This window comes from Solanum tuberosum, unplaced genomic scaffold (assembly GCF_000226075.1).
Source record: "Solanum tuberosum cultivar DM 1-3 516 R44 unplaced genomic scaffold, SolTub_3.0 scf00001, whole genome shotgun sequence".
Taxonomy (NCBI): Eukaryota; Viridiplantae; Streptophyta; class Magnoliopsida; order Solanales; family Solanaceae; genus Solanum; species Solanum tuberosum.
This window is the reverse complement of record NW_006238927.1, coordinates 4194958-4218874: the sequence shown is the minus strand read 5'-3', so window position 1 is coordinate 4218874 and position 23917 is coordinate 4194958. Positions and strand designations below refer to the sequence as shown.

At 36.3% G+C, this 23917-nt stretch overlaps 1 protein-coding gene across 1 annotated transcript in view; it reads left to right on the top strand.

Moving 5' to 3' along the window:
• LOC102590690 (E3 ubiquitin-protein ligase UPL6) overlaps nt 1–23244 on the top strand; it is a 45617-nt gene extending 22373 nt beyond the window's left edge. Inside the window, exons 8-26 of the mRNA XM_006337930.2 lie at nt 2065–2146; nt 2305–2414; nt 2552–2856; nt 2975–3071; nt 4243–4386; nt 4518–4601; nt 4688–4774; nt 5345–5485; nt 5632–5757; nt 12738–12836; nt 13605–13672; nt 14773–14839; nt 16312–16482; nt 16620–16709; nt 17609–17689; nt 19897–19970; nt 22037–22108; nt 22203–22292; nt 22506–23244. Coding sequence (XP_006337992.1) covers nt 2065–2146; nt 2305–2414; nt 2552–2856; nt 2975–3071; nt 4243–4386; nt 4518–4601; nt 4688–4774; nt 5345–5485; nt 5632–5757; nt 12738–12836; nt 13605–13672; nt 14773–14839; nt 16312–16482; nt 16620–16709; nt 17609–17689; nt 19897–19970; nt 22037–22108; nt 22203–22292; nt 22506–22572 — 2055 coding nt within the window. The 3' untranslated portion in view covers nt 22573–23244. The remainder of the gene's footprint in view (nt 1–2064; nt 2147–2304; nt 2415–2551; nt 2857–2974; nt 3072–4242; nt 4387–4517; nt 4602–4687; nt 4775–5344; nt 5486–5631; nt 5758–12737; nt 12837–13604; nt 13673–14772; nt 14840–16311; nt 16483–16619; nt 16710–17608; nt 17690–19896; nt 19971–22036; nt 22109–22202; nt 22293–22505) is intronic.
• The last annotated feature ends 673 nt before the right edge of the window (nt 23245–23917 follow it).

The window sequence follows — 23917 nt, the reverse complement described above, 5'->3', positions numbered from 1 at the left end:
GAGTTAGTGAAGTAATAGTTCTAAGAAACGTGGTAGTTTGTCTGGAAAGGGAACATGGCAAAGTTTTAATTTTTAATTTTTGAGATGTTGGGGTTTGGGGATAAATTTCATTGTCAAGGCCAACAAGGTAAGGTGGGCTGGTGAATGCGAAACTTCGGGTCAAGTAAATATTGTACACACTCAATCAAAGTGGTTCAATCTTCATCGAATGGATTTAAAGGGAAAGATGGACAAATAAATTGTAGCAGAGGGAGTATAGTGAAATAGTCGAGAGTTTCGATACGGGTCAATGTTTCTATATCAGTTTCAAGCCACATGCTATTGCAGACCGAGCATTTAACAAATCATTTTTATTGTTTAAGGATGACTGAATGTTGTGTTCGTAAGAATCTCTATTTCCACGCTAAACTTTTGCAAAATAACTTAAGATTGCCTTAGAAGCTCACCATTCACTCCCATATAGTGTTCCTAGTTTGAAAGAAAAGTCCTGCAAAATGGTTGGCTGACTAACAATGACATATGGGATGGATGTGTAGTTATATAAACTTTGAAATGATCAAAAAGATTAAAAGTTATCACAACATATTGAGTTGCGATATGGATGATAAGACAAGAGGGCCATGGAATGACTTAGAGATATCCTACAAAGATCTCTAAACACACCTTTTTCTGCATGCAAAATTGTGTTGATTGAAGGTGCTAAAAAGGGTAAGTTAGACCTAAAATTAAATGGAAAGGAGTTACCTCAAAAGACTTGTTATCTCAGATTCTCAAGGTCAATGCAGATGCAACTAAAAATAGAATATAACTTGAGCAAAAGATCCATGTAAGCTATGTCAACTGGTTGGAATTAAGACTTAATTATTGTTGTTACTCATACGTTGAGTCCAAATAGGAACAAATGTGAGATTTATTGAACTTCAGTTTAGAGAAGTGCTAATTTGCCTTAGAATGCAAAAAACTTACCTGTGTCGACTGAAATAGGCTTGAATTGAGCAAGATATCTAAAGGAATGATATTGCCACTCGAACTAGTTTGAGATTGAGGCAGAGTATTAATTGTATTCTTGGAAAGAGAAAAAAATTAGTGTTCATAGTTTTTTTTGTTGATAACCGTGGTGTCTGGATCAACTTGCACGCACCTCAGCTAATTACACGGGATACCTACCATCTCCCACCAACAACATGTATTAGGTAATTCTGTCCACCAAGGCTAGAATAGATAACCAAAAGAGATGCTGGTATAATATGGGGTCTCCCCCTCCAGCGGGATCAGAAAAGGTTGTATTAAAGTCTCGATCGGTTAATAACATGGTAATTGCCCCTGCCAGGGAAGAGATCACCTAATGTTTTGTCTCTGCTGGAATTTGGACCAAAACCTCATGATGGTCAACCCACTTCATTGACCACTAGGCCACACCCTTGTTTGTAGTTGTTAGGTGATCCGCATTCATAAAGTGAATGAGTTGTCTTTTTATACGGTCTTGGACAATTCTCACCTCATAAGCTAAGTCTTGGGTTTAAGTTAGGTCCAAGTCCTATTTTCTTCGCATGGTATAAGTGCCAAATTCATCTCAATTGTTGGTTTACCCGGTGTTGGCCCCCCAATGTGATGTTGTCCAAACTTCGGATGTCCATTTCTAGGTGTGTAAGAAGTGGATGTTAATTGCCAACATTGGTTGAGAGAATGAGGAATGTGTCTCCTTTCTTTGGCAATACTCACATCATTAGCTTACTTTTGGGGTTGAGTTAGGCCGAAGGTTTCATTTACTTAACCTTTAGTATTGTTATATCCACCTTGGCTTTTCATGCTATTATACGCAAATTGATGGCATAGTTTATTCCTGGTTGAAATGAGACAGATTACAGGGTATATACTTGATTTTGATTGATGTAATGCCACATATAAGGAGAAGGGAATTTGGATTTCGCTCATTAGTTGTTCTATGCGGAATCTGATATTTTAAAAGAGAATGTTTCTTGCTAAACTATTGTTTATAGATCCACGTTTTCTTCGCTTATTTTCTTCCACGATCACAGTAACATCTCCAATACTTGTTCACAGGCCGTTGATTTTGCTACTGTTGCGACTTTTTTGTTGGAAGCACTCCCTTCTCTCCAATCATCAAATATGGGAAGTAGAGAAAGTATGTCCTTGTATTGGATTTGTGTTATACCTGCATGCAGTTACTTCAGTTGATGTTCTAATTCGCACACATATTTGAGATTTCAGAAGGAAAAAAAATGTAAACAACATTTTCTTAATTATATTGCGAGCTGATTACACTTTCTTCAAATTCTTCAGTTTCTGAGGATGAAATGGTCATTGATGATGAACAAACAGAAAAAGTTCTGAATTTGGGTTTGGAGCAACAGATAACCAATGCTATAGATCCACGTTTTCTCCTACAGCTGGTATGTAGTCATAATTTTCACAGTACTGACTATGCTATGCAGTCATAATTTTCGCAGTACTGACTATGGTTCACTGTTAGTTTAATCAAGGTTTTTTCCCTTTGAATGATGAATAATGTTTTATATTTAATGAACAGACTACTGTGTTACTTGGTGGGTTTTCACCTCTCAATGGTTCACATAGTGGCCAGCTTGAAGAAAATCATATAGCAGCTGTTACTGCAGTTTGTGCTTTCCTTCATGCGACTTTCAACATTTTACCGCTTGAACGTATTATGACTGTACTAGCCTATCGGACTGAACTAGTTCCTGTCCTTTGGAACTTCATGAAACAATGCCATGAAAATCAGAAATGGTCATCCTTGTCAGAACAATCACCATATTTGCCAGCAGATGCTCCTGGATGGCTGCTACCTTTATCTGTTTTCTGCCCTGTTTACAAGTAAGAGCCTATGGCTATAATATATTCAGCCTGTATCATTTGAGGGAATATTCTAGGGCTGTCTTGTATCGTGTGACTGCACACGAGTAAATAACACATCTTCTCTATGGTGAAACAGGCACATGCTTATGATTGTTGATAATGAGGAGTTCTATGAACAGGAGAAGCCATTATCTCTGAAGGATATCAGATGTTTGATTGTTATCCTTAGACAGGTATAGCCTTGTAAGGGTTCAATAAACTGGTAACAAAGGACTTTAAAAAATTGTACTGATTGGAAAGAACTTTTAAAGTTGTTATCTCTTCATCCTGGCCTTGGAAAATACTGGTGATGGTTAGAGGAAGCATTACAGTGATAGGATTAGCTTCTGGCCACCGCAGGTCGGCCAGTGTAAGAGTCACGAGTGGAGATTGATTACCATTGTGATTGATGAATACCTAAAAGAAGCCTCAATTGATACTGTGAAAAAGTGTATTTGCTTGCAATCGTAGGCTGGTAATCTACCATCTGAACCAAGGACAAGAACGGATGTTCTCCACTCTCCTTTATGTGTGGTAATGATCTGCAAAGCCTTGTGACTTAGAGGCATGATCATATGGGTGTTTTTTCAAGACCTCCACAAGAAGTTACTGATAATTGAAGTTACTCCTTGTATCCTTGGTTATAACTTGAGAAATGTTTGTTCATAAAGTAAAGAATCTGGAAGCAACAGATCAAAACATCTAGAGATTATCTGACGGTACCTTTTTTCTGTTTAGTGCTACACCTGGGTGTCAATGTAACGGGTAGGACAGCGAGACCGAACACATTCATTTCTATGATGATTCTTTACTATTTTTATTCTTCCTTATAAACCTAGTGCAATCCTTCTCCTTTATTTCGATTGTGGACTGCCTATAATCTGGAGTTAGTGCGTAGAAACTATTGTATAAACAAAATCTGGTGTTACAATCCACAGAACTGAAATAAGACATAAGTGTAACTGGAAGTGCCCATATTAGTTCTTGTGATTTTCTAAATATGCTCTCTATTTTTTGGATTAGTTGAACTATGTTCTGTGATGAACACAAGGGTATATAATGAAACAATTTCTCTGGTCTGATCTAACAGGGGAGGTTCCTTAGCAACCATATACTGATACATAGTTTCAAAAAAATATATATAGATACATGAAATTTCATTCCTTAAAACTACCAGATGTATTGCTCTTTGGAGCAGATATTTAGCTTTTGAAGTCTTGCGTAAACCAAATATCCCACTTTTCTTATACTTGGAGAGTGCTAAGTGTAAAATTGCAAAAACCCAAAAATCCCACTATAATGGCTTGTGTTATATTGTATCAGGACTTCTTTTGTGCCTAATGCATCTATGCTTTGAATACTTAGGCCTTGTGGCAGCTCCTCTGGTTGAACCTTACAGTGCCTGCTAACTGTGGTAAATCAACAACTGCTATTTTTGCTATGAAGAAGCATCCGTTAGAGTTCCTTCAGCACAGGGTCTGTGTTGTAGCATCGGAACTCCTATCACAGGTAGATACACAGTCCCTCTCCTTCAAACACAATTCTTGCAAGATCTTGTCTTGTAGTTGAATTATTTTAGAACTGAAGTTTGAGCTATAAAGATTATATTGAATTACTGTTCTAACATAGGGTTAATGTAGTTACAAGATTGGAACAACAGACGGCAATTTACACCTCCTAGTGAATTTCATGCTGATGGTGTAAATGAATATTTCATATCTCAGGTAATAGCTGTCAATTGCAACTTATGTTTCTGTTAGTTTGATTTTTGTTTCATAAATTTGTCTCGGTAATTGGAAGTCTCTTCTAGGCAATGATGGAGAATACTAGAGCCAACGATATACTAAAGCAAGCTCCATTCCTGGTGCCATTTACTAGCCGAGCCAAAATATTTACTGTGAGTAATTAAATCTGCACAACTTTTCTTTGAATTTCTCTTTTTAAGTCTTGGCAATTGGCATCTCAAAAACTTGGGGTGGGTTCTATGGTTGACAGACAAGAGAGTTTTTGATGGAGTAGAGTCGAGTTCTCTCAGTTGAGGAGTAGTTCCCGTTCCCTTATTTTCTTTATGTGTAAATAGAAAGTTCATTGTTGTATAAATGATTGGGCAGAGTTTGAAGAGAATCATATCTTTATAAAAAAAAAATTCCTTACCTTTTGGTATATCCCTTGTATATGGTCATTTTGCCAATGTTTATGAATGAGAAATACAACATTTACTTGATAAAAAGAAGTCTTGCCATCTCATTTTTTTGCTTGCCCTTTTACTCCCTTCACTCTTTTATTTCGGGCCTTTATATCCATTCCACAAAAACGAGTGGCTTCATTCCCCTTTTATTAATTTTGTGCTTTTGTTTAGTTTTGCTTAAGATACGAGTTTACACATTAAGCCACTATAGTCAGTCAGTTTCTTGTATAGCATGTCATTCAGCTACCACTAACCAATAGAGTTTTAATCATCTGGCAGTCACAACTCGCTGAAGCAAGACAAAGGAATGGGAGCCAGGGTCTCTTTGCTAGGCATAGATTCAGAATTAGAAGAGACCATATTCTGGAAGATGCTTTTAACCAATTGAATGCATTGTCGGAGGAGGATCTCCGTGGACTGGTGATACATTTGCTCTCTGTGTGATTATGTTTGCTTTCTATTTTATTACATACGTGCGTGTCTATGTACAAGTATGCGTGTGTGTGAGGACACTTCTCTCAGGAATAAAATAATTTCTACTCCTGTGGTTAACTTTGTGTAACCAGATACGCGTGACTTTTGTCAACGAACTTGGAGTTGAGGAAGCTGGTATAGACGGTGGTGGGATATTCAAGGATTTCATGGAGAATATTACTCGAGCAGCTTTTGATGTACAATATGGATTATTTAAGGTACTACTTTCACTAATGTTATTACGTATTATTGCTTAGACCAACTTGCCCCATAACTAGTTGAGGTTCCAGTTATTTTAATATCCTGGAACTGTATATTTTGAGATATTCACTCTTGCAGCAGAGGGAACTGTTCATGAATCTAGCAGTTGATGAAGTACGTCTGGAGATGTCTGGAACTGTAGAAGGAAGTAGAGTACTTTTCACCAGATGAGAAATGGAACACAAAATGTAATAGGAAGAGTTACAATATTTAGTGCTAAAGATTCCTCAATGTATGACAAAGGGCTTATGATTTGTTGCATGGAGTTGGGTATGATGATGTACTTAATAGGAGTCTACGTTAGTAAATGATATGGGTATGCCAACTCTTTGGAATTTAGGACTTGCATTAAGTACCCATACCCATACCCATATGTTATACGTTCAAATATGTCAAGGAAATTGAAGGGTGTATGTAACATAGCCTCCAATTGGTAGCAAACTTAGAGAGAACTGACTGAAACTTCTTAGCTGATCAATTTGGTGAGGCCATTAGTAATGTAACGGGGCATGTTAAAGTTTCAGAAGAGAAGATGAAGAGTTGAGAATAGGCTCTAAGCAATTTTCACAATAACCTCAAGTATTTCTAAATTGGAACTAAGGCCCAAGGTAATAAATGATGACAAGGAGATCGAGCTTTGCATCGGGAGGAAAAGGGAAGGAAGGCGACGACGGGGAAAGCAAATAGGTGTTGTTCAGTCAGAGAAGCGAAAGCAAGGAGAAATTCTGGCAATTGAGCAACTTGATTCAGACAAAAACACAGGACAGAGGAGGAAGAAGATTTTTTAGATACATTAGCAGTGATGTACTCTGAGGTGGATCCAGTACCTTTACAGATTGACAGCAGTTCACATGAGGAAAGTTTAGCAGCAAGTGCAACTGTATGGGTCCAATCGAACATGGTGAAATTGAGTCAGCACTTCGGAGTTGATCTCAAGGGATGCAAAAAGGAAGCTTATACTTTGTTGATGAAGCTAGACCACAGGAGAGAAAAGGATAAGAGATTGGGGGAGAACCAGATGGTCATAAATACAAGCAATATGGTTCCGAAAGAGGTCAGAAACTTATTTTTCGACATGAATTTCAAGGATAGAGAACCAAGGTCCAGCGGGAGAATTCTATCTCTTGGTCATCAATGAGAGTTAAGATTCTCTCTTGGAATGTAAGGGGGTTAAATGAGGGTAGTAAAAAGGAGATTGTCAGAAAATTACTAAATCAATGGGGGGCTGATGTCATAGTTTTAGTTGAGACAAAACTCAAGGGATCAGTCGATAACATATTGCAGAGCATATGGAGCAACAGATGGATGGGGGTAATTCAAAAAGAAGCTCAGGGGAGCAGTGTGGGGATACTAGTTCTATGGGACAAAAGAGTTTGGAATGGGGAGTTGGTGCTGAATGGAGATCAATGTATAGCAGGAAGATTTTCAGGAGTAAATGAGGACTTCTGTTGGCATCTTAGCGCAATTTATGCAGATTGTAACAGAGTGGCTAGGAGAGCATTATGGCAGGAACTGTTAGTATTGAAAAACAGTCTCAATGGGCCATGGGTAGTGTGTGGTGATTTCAATATCACCAGATACCCATCGGAGAGAACAAATTGTCACAAACTGAGTGGTGCTATGGATGAATTTTCATCATGTATAGAAGAACTAAAGCTGGTGGATCCTCCTTTATTGGGAGGATCTTTTACGTGGAGAAGAGGGGAGGATCATAGTTGTGCATCTAGGATTGACAGAATTTTGCGTTGTGCGGAGTGGGGGGGATAATTTCCCCCACATCAAACAAAGTTGCCGTCCCAAAATGGCATCAGATCACAATCCTATTATCTTGTCCTGTGGAGGTAAAGAGTGGAAGAAATCCTATTTTAAATTTGAGATATGGTGGCTTGAAATGGAGGGTTTTAAAGATAGGGTGAAAGAGTGGTGGGCATCCCTCCAAGTGAATGGCAGGCCAGGCTATATTTTGGCGAGAAACTAAAATGCTTAAAGTAAAGCTCAGGGAGTGGAGCAAAGTCAATAGAGGGAATTGGAAACAAAGGAAAGAGGACATTTTTAACCAGATTTCAAGATGGGAAACAATCCAAGAACAGAGACCACTCACAGATGATGAGCTGATCCAAAAGACTCATCTGGCGGAATTTGAAGAGGTAGCTAAAAAAGAAGAGATAGCCTGGAAACAGATCAAAGATCCAATGGCTAAAACATGGGGACAAAAACACAAAATTTTTCCATAGAATTGCAGCTTCTCACAAGAGGTTCAATTCCTTGGAACAGTTGGAGGTGGATGGAGCTACCATCAAAGATCCCGATTATATTAAGGATGCAGTGCAGAAATTTTATGAAGGCCTTTATAAGGAGACTGAGCAATGGAGGCCTGGTTGGAGACTTCATGATGTATCAAGGATTACTGAAGAAGAACAAATATGGCTTGAGAGGCCTTTTGATGAAGAAGAGATTATGGAATGCCTTAACCAATATGCTATGGAGAAGGCACCAGGTCCAGATGGTTTTCCTATGGTATTCTTTCAGACATTCGGGGTATTCTGAAGGAAGACATCATTAACACCATTAAGGTTTTCCATTCCAAGCAAACTTTTGAGAAAAGTTTTAATGCGATTTTCATTGTCTTGATTCCTAAGAAACCAGGAGCCTCAGAGTAGAAAGATTTCCGACCAATTAGCTTGGTAGGAGGAGTATACAAAATTATTGCCAGATTGTTGGCAGAAAGGCTGAAAAAGGTTGTAAGTAAATTGATCAACAAGCACCAAATGGCTTTTTAAAAGGGAGGTAAATCATGGATGCAACACTCATAGCTAGTGAATGCATTGATTCAAGAACGAAAGGAGGAGCACCTGGTATAATGTGTAAGTTGGATATACAGAAAGTGTATGATCATGTTAATTGGACATTCTTTTTGAATACTCTCCCAACAAATGGGATTTGGTAGTAAATGGGTGAAGTGGATTGAATATTATATTAAAATAGTCAGGTTCTCTGTTGGTTTTTTTACATCAGAAAGAGGGGTGAGACAGTGTGATCCACTTTCTCCTTTTCTTTTCATTCTAGTAATGGAAGGTTTTGATAGCATGATGAGGATTGCATCACAAAAAAGGTGGATCAGAGGATTCCAAGTTGGAGGAAGAGTGGGGGAGAAGAAGGAAATCGGTCAATTGCTATATGCAGATGACACTCTCATTTTCTGTGAGCCAGTAGCTGAACAAATTAGCTACATTAGAGTGATTCTGGTTCTATTTGAAGCTGTATCAGGGTTGAGAGTAAATTGGGGAAACCAGCAGATTCAAAACTTGGCAAATATTTTGGGATGTAGAGTTGATCAAATGCCTACCACTTACTTGGGCATGCCTCTGGGTAGCAATCACAAGGCATTGGATAATCTGGGATGGTATCCTGGAAAAGAATGAAAGGAAATTAACTAGGTGGAAAGCTCAGTATTTATCTTTAGGTGGAAGACTGGTCTTAATAAATTCTATTCTAGATTCCTTACCCACCTATGTGATGTCTTTATTTCCAATCCCAGCAAAAGTTGTGGAAAAGTTAGACAGGCTAAGGAGGAGCTTTCTGTGGCATGGAAATAAAGAAGGGAAAGGTTATTGTTTGGTAAACCGGAAAACTGTGCTTCTCAGTAAAGAAAGAGGTGGTCTGGGAATCAGAAATCTGAGGTTGCAAAATGAGAGTCTACTGATGAAGTGGCTGTGGAGATACACTGGTGAGGAAAGAGCTCTATGGAAGGAGGTCATAGTAGCGAAGTACGGTGAATTAAACCCCTGGTGTATAGAAAATGTTTCTGAACCTTATGGTGTGGGTGTGTGGAGAACAATCAGAAATCTTTGGCCACAGATGGAAGCAAATTTATATCTCAAAGTGGGGAATGGAAACAAAACAAAATTTTGGAAGGATGGATGGGTTAATCAAACCTCTCTCAAGAATCTTTTCCCAAATCTGTCCCTCATTTGTGAGAATCCTGAAGATAGAGTGTGTGTTTGTTGGACAGAGCAGGGATGGAACATATCATTTAGGAGAAGGCTTAATGATTGGGAAATAGAGGGGGTGGCAGCTCTGCTGGGAACATTAGGTGGAATTTCCATTATCCCAACAGCTACTGATGGGTCTTGTGGAAACTCAGCAGGGATGGGGTTTTCTCAGTCAAAAGTGCATATAAGAGCGGACTACATGAGATGACTAGGGGAACACAATATCCTTGGAGGTACTTCTGGAAGAGCGTCATGCACGCCAAAGTGAAAGGTTTTACTTGGTTAGTGATTAGGAGAGCTTGTCTTACTCAAGAAGTCTTACAAAAGAAAGGTAGATAACTATTCCTAGGTGTTTTCTTTGCAACATAATAGGGGAAACCAATAAGCATCTATTTTTACATTGCAAGTTCACCACTCAGCTATGGAACCTTCTCCTCAACATTACAAGCACTAGTTGGACAATGCCAGAGCACACATCGGATCTTTTGAGTTGCTGGATTAGGAGGGGAGGAAGTAAAAGTCAAAAGAGATGGTGGAGATTAATACCATCATGTATAAGGTGGTCCATATGGAAGGAAAGAAATGGGAGATGCTTTAAAGATAGGTCCAATTCCATACATAAAGTAAAATGGAATTGTATTGAAGCTTTACTTCTTTGGTGTAAAGTGTAAACTACTTTGTATAGAAGATGTAGATCAGATTGTAGATTTGATAGGAAGCTTGTAATTGCTCTCTTTTGGAGGTGGCCAGCATACCCTTAATGCTGATGAATACAATTTACCAATTTAAAAGAAAAAAAATGATGTCAAGTGCAATGGGGTTAAAAACTGGTTTCTAGTGGTGAGGTTCACAATAATACTTGGATCTGATGTCTGATAAAAAACAAAGATACATGCTATTTATTGAGTTGTGTAGGAGACTACCAGTTGCTTATTTAAACATATTGGAAAGTATAAACAGTAACAGAGATATAATGATTGCAATAGAGAATGTTCTAGTAACTTTCTAGCAGCTTGTAAATTGCAGAAGTCTCAGAACTTTGTACCTAAAAGATGTAGAGCATGCTCTATATCGTTATCACAACTGTCTCTTTGTTGTAGATGCTTACTGCTTCACCTTCATTTTGGATTGTCGAAAGCCTATGGATATTGAAATTATGTAATGCTACCTGCTTACTATAGGAGTTCTACTAAAGGAAGATGACATCTTATCGTACTAAGTAAACTACATTTATGTCAAAAAGCACAAACTAGTATTTCTCTTCCCATCCATGACAGTAAAATGAGACCTATTTGCCCCCACCCTTCTATCTTCCATTTCTCGCTTGTGGTTGATCTATTTTGAGAACATGAATGTTTATTTGAAGTTTGCTGTAATGAGTACCTTTTTGGTTGGCAAATAGGGAATATACATTCAAACGCTGATTTTTCTTTTATTTCTTAAAAAAGAATTAGTGATTGAGCATATACTCCTATCTCTTATTAGGTTTTCGCTTTAGTCCATGTTATATGAAGGACCGCTTTTCTTACTTTTGCTGCTGTACAAGTGAAGAATCTCTCTTTCTGTGTCCCCCTTCGAACTTCCTTATGTTGTTCGTCTTTTTCTTTTGTCTATTCTCTTCTCTAAATAAAATGAAATTGAAAAACCATTAAAACATATCCAACAAAAAATAAAGAGGGGGAGGAGAACAATGTGGTCATAGACGCGCGAGGTGTAAAACACGTTGAGCGCTTCGTCTCGCTTATCGGGTGCTTCAATGTCGCCACCAAGGCTCTAAGGCATTTCCTATATGATGGGTGTAATCTTGAAGAGGCGACACTAAAGAATTGATATTTCACTTTATCGTAATTATATTTTAAAATTCTGTATCCATACATTTTTTGCTCATGCTTATAATTTTTAGTTTTGTTTGCACTACACATACATGTTTGTATTTTTTTCTCCATTTGTGCCTTTCTTCAATAAAGCCCACAATTTATTTGCGGTAAAAGCCTCAAAAGATTTTGTCCTATATAAATTGACATTGAATGGTTTTGCTTTTAGAGGGTTATTGAGAATTTGAGATACAGTTCATTGATGAGACCCCAATTTCTGCCTGCTGCAATAAATTTCTACTGCAGATACTTTTCTGAAATTAAAATTTCTACTGCAGATATATTTCACCAATGATATGTAATACCTTCTAGAATAATCATTTGGAAGCATTTTACATGTTTTTTATATTTTTTCCGAGTTTTTCTCGTCTCATGGAAAAGTTTGTTGAGCCTCATTATTGTCAGATTCATTTGGATTTTCCCATCTGGCATTAGAATGGGGAAGGGTAGCTTTGCCATTCTCCATCTTCTTGCAAGTAGGACATCAGTTATTTTTTAACTTAAAGGGAATATTCATTGTATTATGATCTATCCGAGACTATCTGTTGTAGTAACCTACCCATTTTACCTATTATTGGTGGTCAATTGTTGCTCCCTCTCTTGATATTGCAATTCCTGTTGAGTTAGGAAGGAATGAGTAATGAGTCAGAAAATCAGGCATCAGCCTTCTCGAATGTTCCTTGAGTTGACGTCACTGAAACATTTACCACTTGGATCCTCTAGTGTTAGTCATCTTAGAGCTAAAAGGAAGTCTTTTAGACATTCCCGTTCGTTGGGAGGAATCAGATCAATCTTAGGGCTTTCAGTGCGTCAAAGACTCTAGCAAATCCATCTCATCTTTCCTGATCAATAGCTCCAATTCCCATCTTTTTAATACATGTCTTTAACCTAGGCTAGCCGCTAGCGTGGATAGCTGGGTGGTAAAATCTCTCGGGCTCACTATTTGAAATTAAAAAAGAAGGGGAGAATAAATCGCTTTAAATTTGAGTTGACAATAAATCTTTGATTTACACTCATGTTATTGTTTTGTTCAATAACTTCCACTTATCTTGCCTCTCCTTGTGTATTTAGGAAACTGCGGATCATCTACTCTATCCGAATCCTGGATCTGGGATGGTTCATGATCAACACCTCCAGTATTTTCATTTTCTGGGGACAGTTCTTGCTAAGGTATTGGCACTTCTGTAATGCTTGCTCAACATGACCTCTGAAGATCGGTGATTGACTAATCTTCTCATATGCTGTTGTATATTCTTTTTAAACTAAACAAAACACATGCATTGGTGAAAATTATTCCTAGGAGGTATTATCATCTTGAAATATGTCTCATTTATCAAGTTATTATCATCTTGATATAAATATGCATTTCATTAGTTAAAGCTTCTCGTTTTGAACTGGAAACCGGTTGTGTGATTTAACGGATCAAAAGGAAGAAAAACAGCAGTTGTGTGATTTATCTGGGAAACTGTTTCTGATTTTCTGCGTGAATACCTTTTCTTTGATGATGGAAGGGAAAGTGTTCTGCTTGTTTAGCACTTATTTTGAATTCAAAGTTTGTTGATGATGACATATGATAGTACATTTCTTCATTTAACATCATTAAACAAAGTTCAGCTCAACTTGCAGAACCCAAGAAAGGTAAAGTGTAAAGTGTGCCTAGTGGATCCGCTTCAGCTCTGCATTATCTTTTACAATAAAGCTAACTAGATAATGTTTTGCGATATATCAATGCACCTTATCAAGAGAGATCATTTTGAATGGAATGATTTATTAATTTCTTGTTAGCAGCACTTATATCCTATTATTTTTGAGCTTATGGGTTTTAAGCTAGGACATTGTTCATTAGATCTACTCCTCTCAAGGAATTTCCATTTTGTGCCTTAAATATTTTTTCTTTACAGTAAATGCTTTGTCTTTTTTCCTTTCGTGATATTGTAGGCAATGTTTGAAGGCATCCTTGTTGATATTCCATTTGCAACATTCTTTTTGAGCAAGTTGAAGCAAAAGTAAGCTAATAGAAGAAGTCTTTTGCAATCTAATTTATTTTATAGTTGTCTGGATCCTTATGATGTAGAGAATGCATGATGAAGGCTTTGTGCAAATTTTCCGGAAGAATTGACACATAAAACCTTCCTAGAAAGATAACTGGAAACTCAAAAAGGAAGTAGATAATGATGCCTTACTTTTAAAAGAGACCAGCTGCTTTCTCCAGGAAGTAACTAAATTCATGCAACAGATCATGCAATTGACACAAAATAATGTCTATGTTCTCTGTGGATCCAGAAAATTCTTTCTTTCAATATGCCTTTTAATAGTTCCGTCGATGGAACTAAGGAGTTGGTATTTTATGAATATTTATTGTGTAACAATTCCCAACTGTAGTCGTAATTCAACAATCGGTGATGAACAGACCTTGAAGAAAATTATGACATATCCTTCACTGTGTCACTTTGCTTGGCCTAATGTCTAATTAGAAATAAATATATAATAGTTAAATACAATAACTCATGTAAACTTAGTTTCTCTAAATCGCCATGCTATTCAAATGAGGTTGCCTATTTTAACTGAGATAATATGTAGAAACTTTGTTTTATCATTATTTTGTTACTGCCTTTTGTTTTATTGAACACTTAGCAATCTTTGGGTGTTGCATAGTAGTAATTAGCAAAAAGAAAGCAATCATAAAATAGTATTACCAGCTAAAAGAAAGCAATCATTATATTGAGGATCTTAAAGCAACTGAATCTTATAGTAGGTAAGTCCATAATGCTTTTCTGGGTAAGAGTGACATGCAATATGCACATGCATATTAATAGACAATAGACACATGTTGAACAATATTTTAACTGAAAATACTGTAGGGTGTAGACAGTGATGGCTGTGGAAGGGTATGTAATTGAAAGATTGATATATTGACCTAATCGGATAGAGATCTTTATGTCAACTTGGAGTGCATCTTTTCAAGGGCATTCTCATGTCTAACAGTTCCACATTTCTACCTTGTTGGTCACAAAAAGAAAAACCATATGCCATTTTTCAATAACTCATTGTGACATGCATATTTGGCCTCACTGACTTGGTTCGTTCTCGTAACTTTGCTCCTCAGGTATAACTATTTGAATGATCTTCCTTCCTTGGATCCAGAATTGTATCGCCATCTCATCTTCCTGAAGGTGATGTTTCTTAATATCCTTTATTTATACTAGTGTCGGTTCTTATATTTATGTTTGATGCATTCTGTATGGTAAAGATGGTTAAATTTATTTCGGTTGTACTCTGTGGATAAGTAGCAATGCAACTCATAATTTTGAGAAATAACAATTTGTTTTGTGAAGTTCTTTTTTAAATTTATTTCCCTTTCCCCTGTTTTTCTTTCTTTCCTCTGCTTTAGTTTTCTTATACTATGCAAATTGGAAAACCATGAGTGCTTTGTTTCAAGGCAAAAGTTTGCGAAGGAAGTTGTAATTGGGAGTGACAATATCCCTGTAAGCTCACGGTGAGAAACAATTTTTATATTGTTAAAAAACAGAGTGTTTCAGGCTCTTGCCACTTCTTATCCCATATTTCCATCTTCTGTTTATACTTTTATAGTACATGCACCTTTTCCTTGAATTGATAAACTAGAGTTATCAAGGAATCTTGTTATAAGATCTTACAATGTGTAAGAACTATCAAAAAATCTTACCATGTCTAAGAGTGGTATTGACTGATAAAGATTTTGAGGCATTCATGTTCCTTTGTTTTTTTCGGCCTTGATCCTTCCCTGCTTTCTGTTTTTTTGTTTGGTCAACTTTTTGAAGGGTCTTTTAGCCCCCTGGCTAAGCCTAAATAGTTAGAATAGATGGTAGAGATAATTCATTGTAGTCCAAATCACATGAGTATTGCAGGTCAGAAAATAGGTTGGGATCCATAACTACACGAAAGACCACAAACAAATCGTTTGTGTAAGAAATTTGGTTGTTTGTGTTAGAAATTTGGAAGTTAACAGCCACAAATATTATGATCAATGCCAAACTAGGTGGGGGCCACAAGAATCCTCAATATCCATTTCGTGCCAGTTAAAACCACTACAGTCCAATATCCGTAATTTGTCTTTCAAGACTAACTAGAGGTTCACCAACACTAATGACTATTTTTTTTTCTTTCGAAAATGAAAATTATGTTATTATTATCTGACGAGAGGGAGTTGCTCGGATGGTAAGCACCCCTCACTTCCAACCCGAAGGTTGCGAGTTTGAGTCACCAAGGGAGTAAAAGGCGTGGGAGCTCCTAGGGGAGGGTAAAAAAAATAAATATAAAAAATGTTATTATTATCTGCGTTACTTGCTAAGGCATAAAATCAAACTGACATATCTTTCCTTTTGTAATGTTCTGAGCCTGTGAGGGATGAGGGATTTGAATATGCTCCTCGTTTCTTTTACTTCTGTTAGTCAAAGTCTTATAGAGGAGAAAAATACCAGGCCCTGTAAAATAGTAGGCGAGCCTTATGAAGTAAATTTAGAAAAGAATATGGTGGGGGGCATACATGTTGATTTTAACCATGTGCTATTGACACGGTGTCTTCTTCATCTCTTGAAAATCACTTTTCTCTTCTACCTTCTACTCATTTTATTAGCTCATTCTTTGACTTTTTCTCAAATTTCAGCATTACGAAGGTGATGTTTCAGATCTTGAGTTATACTTTGTCATTCTCAACAATGAATATGGAGAGCAAACTGAAGAAGAGCTGCTTCCTGGTGGTAAAAGCACACGTGTTACTAATGAGAATGTCATCACCTTTATTCATCTTGTTGCTAACCATCGTTTGAACTTTCAGGTTATTTACCCTTCACTCTGTTCTTTTCCAACCTACTGCTTATTGCAATGTCACAATATTTCTGTCAAGATTTTTTATCCTTGTGAGATGCATATCCATTTCATAGTTGTTGCTTAGTCTATCTTGTGATGATGTAGATCCGTCAACAAAGTTCTCATTTTCTGAGGGGTTTCCAACAGCTAATACAAAAGGAGTGGATTGACATGTTTAATGAACATGAACTTCAGGTGCTAGTATTTATACCTCTGTTACACTTTTTTACATCAGAAACATTGTTGGTTTACCTATTATACTCCCTCAGTCCCATTTTATGTGATGTTTGACTGGGAATATAGTTTTAAGGAAGAAAGAAAGACTTCTGAAACTTGCTGTGAAAACATCCCATAGAGATTTCTGTGGCTATAAAATCATGTCATTAAAGGTAAATGGGAAGTTCAAAGTTAAATTGTTTCCAAATATATAGAAGTGCCATTCTTTTTCAGACAGAGGTAGTATCATTTTATTAGAAGAAAGGGAGGTAAATGACAGGCTAGCCTGTCTAAAACATATCCCGAGATAGGCTATATCCTAGCAGCACCTGAAATTTAGGAAAGTTGCCTATCCCTTCCATCTCAACTGCACATCTTAACAAAGTAAACCGAGTCACTCCCCTTACTTCTCTGAGGCATGATAGACTACTCTGGATGAAGCTACTTGTAAGGCTTTTTATCTGTAGTAAGTTATTGAGATCCGCCTAGCCATTTACAAAGAGCTAGTAATGCCTTAATCTGTCAAGATATTTTGCTGAGAATATATGATTTGAATATAAAACCTGAGCAATTATGAAAGAACAAGATTAGAAAAAGAAGGATTTGCGTGAAGCCTGAATGACTTAAATTTCAAGCACCAACTTATTGAGAACTAGCTGTCATATGCTGCCTAAAGAAGATGAAAAAAAGAAAACGAGAATCACGAAGAAGAAAGTCAATAGAAGCCTGGACAAGATAAAATTACTTGTACGCTGGAAAATTATCCAATGGGCGAGAATTGTTTTGTGTTTTTCTAGTCTAGATGTCTTATAATTGTTATGTTCTTAATTAGTAAGAGGTCTAGTTTTCTGTGTCTCACTTTTTGGCCCTATTTTCAGCTTCTTATTTCTGGATCACTTGATGGCATTGATATTGATGACCTTCGAGCTCATACCAATTATACAGGAGGTTACCATAAGGTAACTGGTTCTGCAATTTTCTTCAGTTTCTTCTCTAAAGGTTTCTCTTGAAAATGGTTTCCTGTTTGATTGAATTGGACATGTCTGCAGAGGATTGTATTCCTCATTTTCGTGAGGGAAATGCCTCACGAAATTATATTGTGTGTGTTTCTCTAAAACTAATAGCAGAAGTATATATCTTTAAGTTCATTTATTTTTAAAAAATAAGTTGTAGTAGAATGATAGAAAGTTTGGAGAAGAGCATAGTGTGCATCAGGTTAGAAATAAGCTAAGAGGGTGTTTGTATTTTATATTTTTTTAAAAAGAAAAGCTTATAAACTTTTAGCTTTTAGCTTATTTTTGTACTTTTTTGGTCTAAAAGTAAGTTCTTAAAAGCACTTTTTATCTTTCCCAAACACGACAAAAAATAGAAAAGGAGCTTAAAAGCCAAATGCACTTAAAATAAGCCAATCCAAACACCCTCTAAGGGTAATGTTTGCTTTAAATCAAACATGATCTGGTGACATCTTCTAAGGAGAAACCAAGTTGATGTTCTAAAAAAATTAATCCCAACAATCTTTCGTGGGTGCTACTGGAAAAAACTGCTTGTCTGATTGATTGATTCCTCTGTTTTTTCAAAAGATAACTGGAGGCCACACCAAAATTAAATATCACCTCCAAGATTTTTCTGAACCAAAAAAGTGTACGTCTTGCACGGGGCCACACCCTGGAAATTCTACAGTTAGGAACTATTTGGTTCACACATAGTATGTGGGCATTGTTATATAGTGGATAATACTTTGGTTTGGTGCACACCAAATAAATAATGCATAGATTGTTATGACTATGATACCAAAGTGGAGACTTGTCTTAATCCTAATGTTGCTAATACATGTATCTTTATTTAATCTTCTGTCCCATATAAAATCATAGAAAGATTTCCTACAAGAAGTTAAGCAGATATTAGTTATTCTGAGTTTTATTGCTGAAGTTATGCGCTGTATTAGGAACGCAAATAATGCAAAGTTTTAAAATAGAAATCAGTTGTAATATTAATAATGTAAAGCTATATGCTGGTATTATTTGTCCTTGTACATCAAACAGCATGAATCCATAATGTTTTCAGTTTAACAATCTGCACTTTGCCCTTGCTCTTTTTCTTTTCATTGGTAGCCCCCGCTTTTCTTTTCCGTCTCTTCACATGTTTTCTCTCTTCCCATATGCCTAAGCCTTGGTGAGCAAAGTTATCTGGTAAATGTGCTGGTGGGACTCAGTGGAATAGTCAAGATACACGCCAAGCTGGTCTGGATCTCCCACCGTTTTAGAAAGAAGTTTTCCTTTGACAAACAAACTCTATTCAAAAACATGGTTTGGTAGCCAGTAAAAATGTTTAAGTCTGTTTTAATCTGTTAATTTTATCCATATAAAAGCTTCTGAAAGGTTGTTAAATAGCTACACTGCTTCCTTCCAGAAACACCAAACCAAGACTTTCCTTCAAAGTAAACTTGAACCAACTTGAAACACTCACCATTCTGTTTGCAATAAAAATACATAAGAAACAGAAAAACCTGTTCTCCCCAAACCAAACTAGACATGGAACATTTTCCAATCCGAAGGCAACCAAAGCCATAGTTTTTTCCAACTTACTGGATAAGTCTAATCATGAAGTCTATAACCTAACACAACATAGAGGACAAGAAAATTGTGTCCCATGTATGGTATTCTGAAAGAGTTGAACATTCTACTGTAGCAAAACCAATAAAGCCCCCCTGTAGAATGTTGCCATCATTGCCATGAGTCGGGAACAAAATCAATAAATGATGGTCAGAACTTAGAAACTCACCAGTTTCAGATGGTGCAATAAAAGACTCCTCAAAACAGTCCATATATTTGTTTGTGATAGATCACTTGCGGAAAAGTAATGCAAAAAATCTGATGTGTATCCTTCTCTTCTTATAGATGATGAAATGTTAAAGCTTATGGATTAGTAGGTCTTCTTGACTATAGGAATAGGTATTTTTCTTTATATGTATAGTAGTCGTGGGTATTAAACCGCTCATGTACCTTGGATTAAAGCTAGACTCTAATTATCTAGAAGCTGAGCATATATGACAGTCATTTAAGTTAATGAGCTACATTGTGGTTTCATCAAATAAATGCTTTCTGATTTTCTATTAGTTTGAATACGTCCTTTAACTGTGCATAATTAACTGAAGTACTTCTCACAGGAACACTATGTTATCGATATGTTTTGGGAGGTTGTGAAAAACTTTTCTTTGGAAAATCAGAGAAAATTTCTGAAGTAAGTTTTACCCTTCTCATATGTTTCTTGATTCATTCTTGTTCAGAAATAGGGAACTGCTAAAGCTATTCTGGTTTAAATGGTCCATAGAATGTAATTGAAGTAACTTGATCTTAGGATGCAATAGATGACTGAGACTTGGTGCTTCTTTTCTTCCATCTTTAAACATGATGTTCTGATAAATTATGCTTACGCTACATGGTGAAAATGAGTTTGGGAAGTGATTTGGTATTTCATTTTCACCGAGTAAATTGCTTTCATTTAGCTTCATCCGATGGATTTCTGACTCTGAGGTCTGAAAAGGTTTGTTCAACTTCTGTATTTTGGTGGTTCTTTGGTACATTTGAGTATCGTGTTTAAGTTTTTCAATCAATGGATCTTTAACTCGGAAGTTTGAAAAGGTTTGCCTATTTTTTCGGGATAAGGGTCTGAAAAATATCCAACTTTGGTCGAATTTGCTGTTGCGATACTAAACTTTCATGAGGACCTATTACCCCCCTAGACTATTTAATATCGTATTTTAAACATATATATTTGCCACGTGGACATAAAAAATAATACAAAATGATAAATAGTAATGTCCACGTGGGCACATATATACCTTTAAAATACACTATTAAATAGTTCAGGGGGTAAAAAATACGGTATTAAATAGTCTAGGGAGGTAATAGGTCCTTATGAAAGTTTAGTATTGCGACAGCAAATCCGACCAAAGTTGGGGTATTTTTCAAACCCTTATCCCTATTTTTTCTGAGATCAGCCACTGTATAGCCATTATTGTTTACTTTGGAACGTCCTTAATTAATATAGTTTAACATGTTAGCGGGAAAGGAGTGGAAGGGGAAATCTGAGGTTCTATTGTTTTTTTGTTTTTTCCATCTTATAATGTTCTCCCTGATTTTCTTGTTTTGTTTTTTGTCCCAAGTAAACTGTCTGCAGTGCAAATTTTTTTTTGTCTCCATATGTCCTGTTGAATAGCTAGGTGCAGGTACGGAAGTTTGATTTATTTAAGTTTTGAGGTGAAGTATTTCATAGGAAAAGCTGATTTTATTGTGTTAACAGTGAATCCAATTGGGTTTGAAAAATAATTAAGAAATATTTCTGCCAGTGTCTACCAAATGCTGGAAAGTTGACAAGAAAGCAACTTACTCTCATTGAGCACCTTTCTTGAGTGAAAAACATTTGATCATCCAAAACTAAGTCCAAATCTATAAGTAATTAGTGCTAGGGGTTTCTGTTCTGAGCTCTGTATAGAGGTCCATGTGGATTTCTAGGAATCCCTTTCTTTTTACTCACTCTTTGGGTGAAGTCTGTGGAAACTATTAATGCTTCAGCACTGAAGATACAGACTGTTTCCTGGACACTAGAATATGCCTGCAAACAAGTAGGGTTTCGTTCAAACAGAAAATAGGAAGAGAGTAGTATAGATAAGATCTGGCATTTGGCAGAGTCCTAAGCTATAGCACTGTAAAAGAAATGAGTTAAAGACACCACTATGTCATCCTCTATGAGATTCTCTTATTTCTCATCATATCTTATGAATGATCTTTTTTTCTGAATAGCATTCCAAGGATTAAGCAACTGTTGTTACTGATAATATGGTGGTCGGTCTGGCCTAAAATAACCTTCTTTAGTATTTTTTTTTTTTCATCTTCCTGGATGTCCATAGATTTACTCTACGTCCATAAAAGGAGCACCTGCTTAAATGATCTTTAGTGCATTTAACCATCCTGTGTCTCCTTTAGGTTAAAACTACAGTTTTCCACTTAAATGTGTTGATCCTACGTCCTGGTATTGAACATCTCCTAGAGAGAAAAAGCGGATATGTATGAAAATGACTTATATATATCTATGTTGTAGCTGGTCTTTGGACCCCTTACGGTAAAACGAGGTGTTCAAATTGTATTTAGAAATTTACAACACTCAATATGGAATGTTGATGGACAGTTTGTACATGAAATGAATATTACTTATTGTAGATAGTTATGCAGACATTTTATTCGTGTTGATTCTAATGTTCAGTAGGAGTTAAATCAACCTCGTCACTTTTTCCTTTTCGGTGCCAGGTTTGTGACTGGGTGTTCACGAGGACCCTTACTCGGATTTAAATATTTGGAGCCGTTGTTCTGCATACAGAGGTTAGTCTAACTCTTTATATGATGTCTTTTGTTGAAGCATTTGATTTGGTATACAATTTTATTTTTATTATTTTGGTTTTTGCCTTCTGATTAGAGCGGGTGGGCATGCTTCTGATGAAGCTCTTGATCGTCTGCCGACATCAGCTACTTGCATGAATCTTTTAAAATTTCCACCATACAGAAGGTTTGCTCTGTTCCAGTGATATGTATTATTGTTACAACTATGTGATGCAAACTTAAAACTTCAAAAGCAAAAGACAGCTGCTATGCAGTTGGAGTGGTCAATTTCAAAAAAGTAGTTTCTTTTATATGGTGCTTCTAAATTATTGTACATCCTTTGCTTTCCTTTATCACTACAAAGGAGTGCTAGTAACTGTAATTTCCTTTTATGCTGCAGCAAAGAGCAGATGGAGCAGAAATTGTTATATGCCATAAATGCTGATGCTGGTTTCGATTTAAGCTGATGGAATTATCTGTGCATGCAATTTTGGAGTATCCGCTTTCTATCTGAAGCAGCTTGTGTTCTTCATTGGCATAAAGGAAAACACATGAAATGGTATGATCTGTGCACCACCATGGGAGCATACTGGAAAGGAACTGCTAATTGCTAAACAGTCAACAGATGGTCAAGAAGCACGTGTAAATAAGAACCCATTACCTGCCCCTTGACTAGATGTGCATACATACCCCAGGTGCAATGTATATCATCCTTTGGGAAGTGAATGGCACGCGTGCTAGACATTTCAAGCTCGTTGAAAAGCGAGGTTGTAGTTAAAAATTAGTTTGAAACCTGTGGAAGCTTATATGTTAGGATGATCATAGTCACCGGAAGTTGTCAACCATTTGTATTCATTGTACAAGCTTATGCATCTCTTTCACGAGGTGCCCAACTGCAGCTAGTTGTAATATCCTTGAACGGATAGCTTGCACAGTACTTAATATATATATATATATATATATATCTGTACTATGATGTGCTGTACCTTGTTGACGAATGGATCTGGAATCATTTAGATTTCAGTCCATTAATGATTTATTTGGTTTGAGTTAGAGCTAATACACATAAAAATCAGTACCAACTTGTACAATGATTGGTTGGAATTTGAGGACATAAATATCAGCATTAGTTAATATAATGTTTGGTTGGGTTTTTTTGTTTACCTCATAAATAATACTACTCCTTTTGTCCAATAATAGTTGTTAACTATATTATTTTGGAATATCAAATAATACTTGTTTACTTTATGAAATCAATAGATAATTTTACAGAGTTGGGATCGTTTGGTAGAGTGTATATGCAAAAATAATGCATGCATTAAGTATGTGTATTAGTAGAGTACCTTGTTTGGTACACTTTTTAATGCTATGTATAACTAAGGCCACTCTATTGTTGTATTTAGGGACGGTTGGTAGAGTGTATTAAAGAAAATAATGCTTGCATTAGTTTGATGTATTAGTAGTACCTTGTTTGGTACACTTTTCTAACCTATACATAACTAATGCTTGTATTATTAATACACTCTATTGTGAATTGAAGAGTGTATTACTAATACCATCTATTTCTATGCATTAGTAATGCAATGGGTTCTAATGCATGCATTAACATTATTAAACACACAATTGCCCTCAAAAACTTTTGTTACATCCTTTCCACTATATTTGTGGAGGGTACTTTTGTAAACAAATTTTTTCTAAAAAAATCATGTAATGCGTAATATTTTTAGTACACTAAATCAAACATTGCATAAAAAAAATATCATCATAACTAATGCAAGCATAACTAATACACTATATTTTGCATTATTCTTA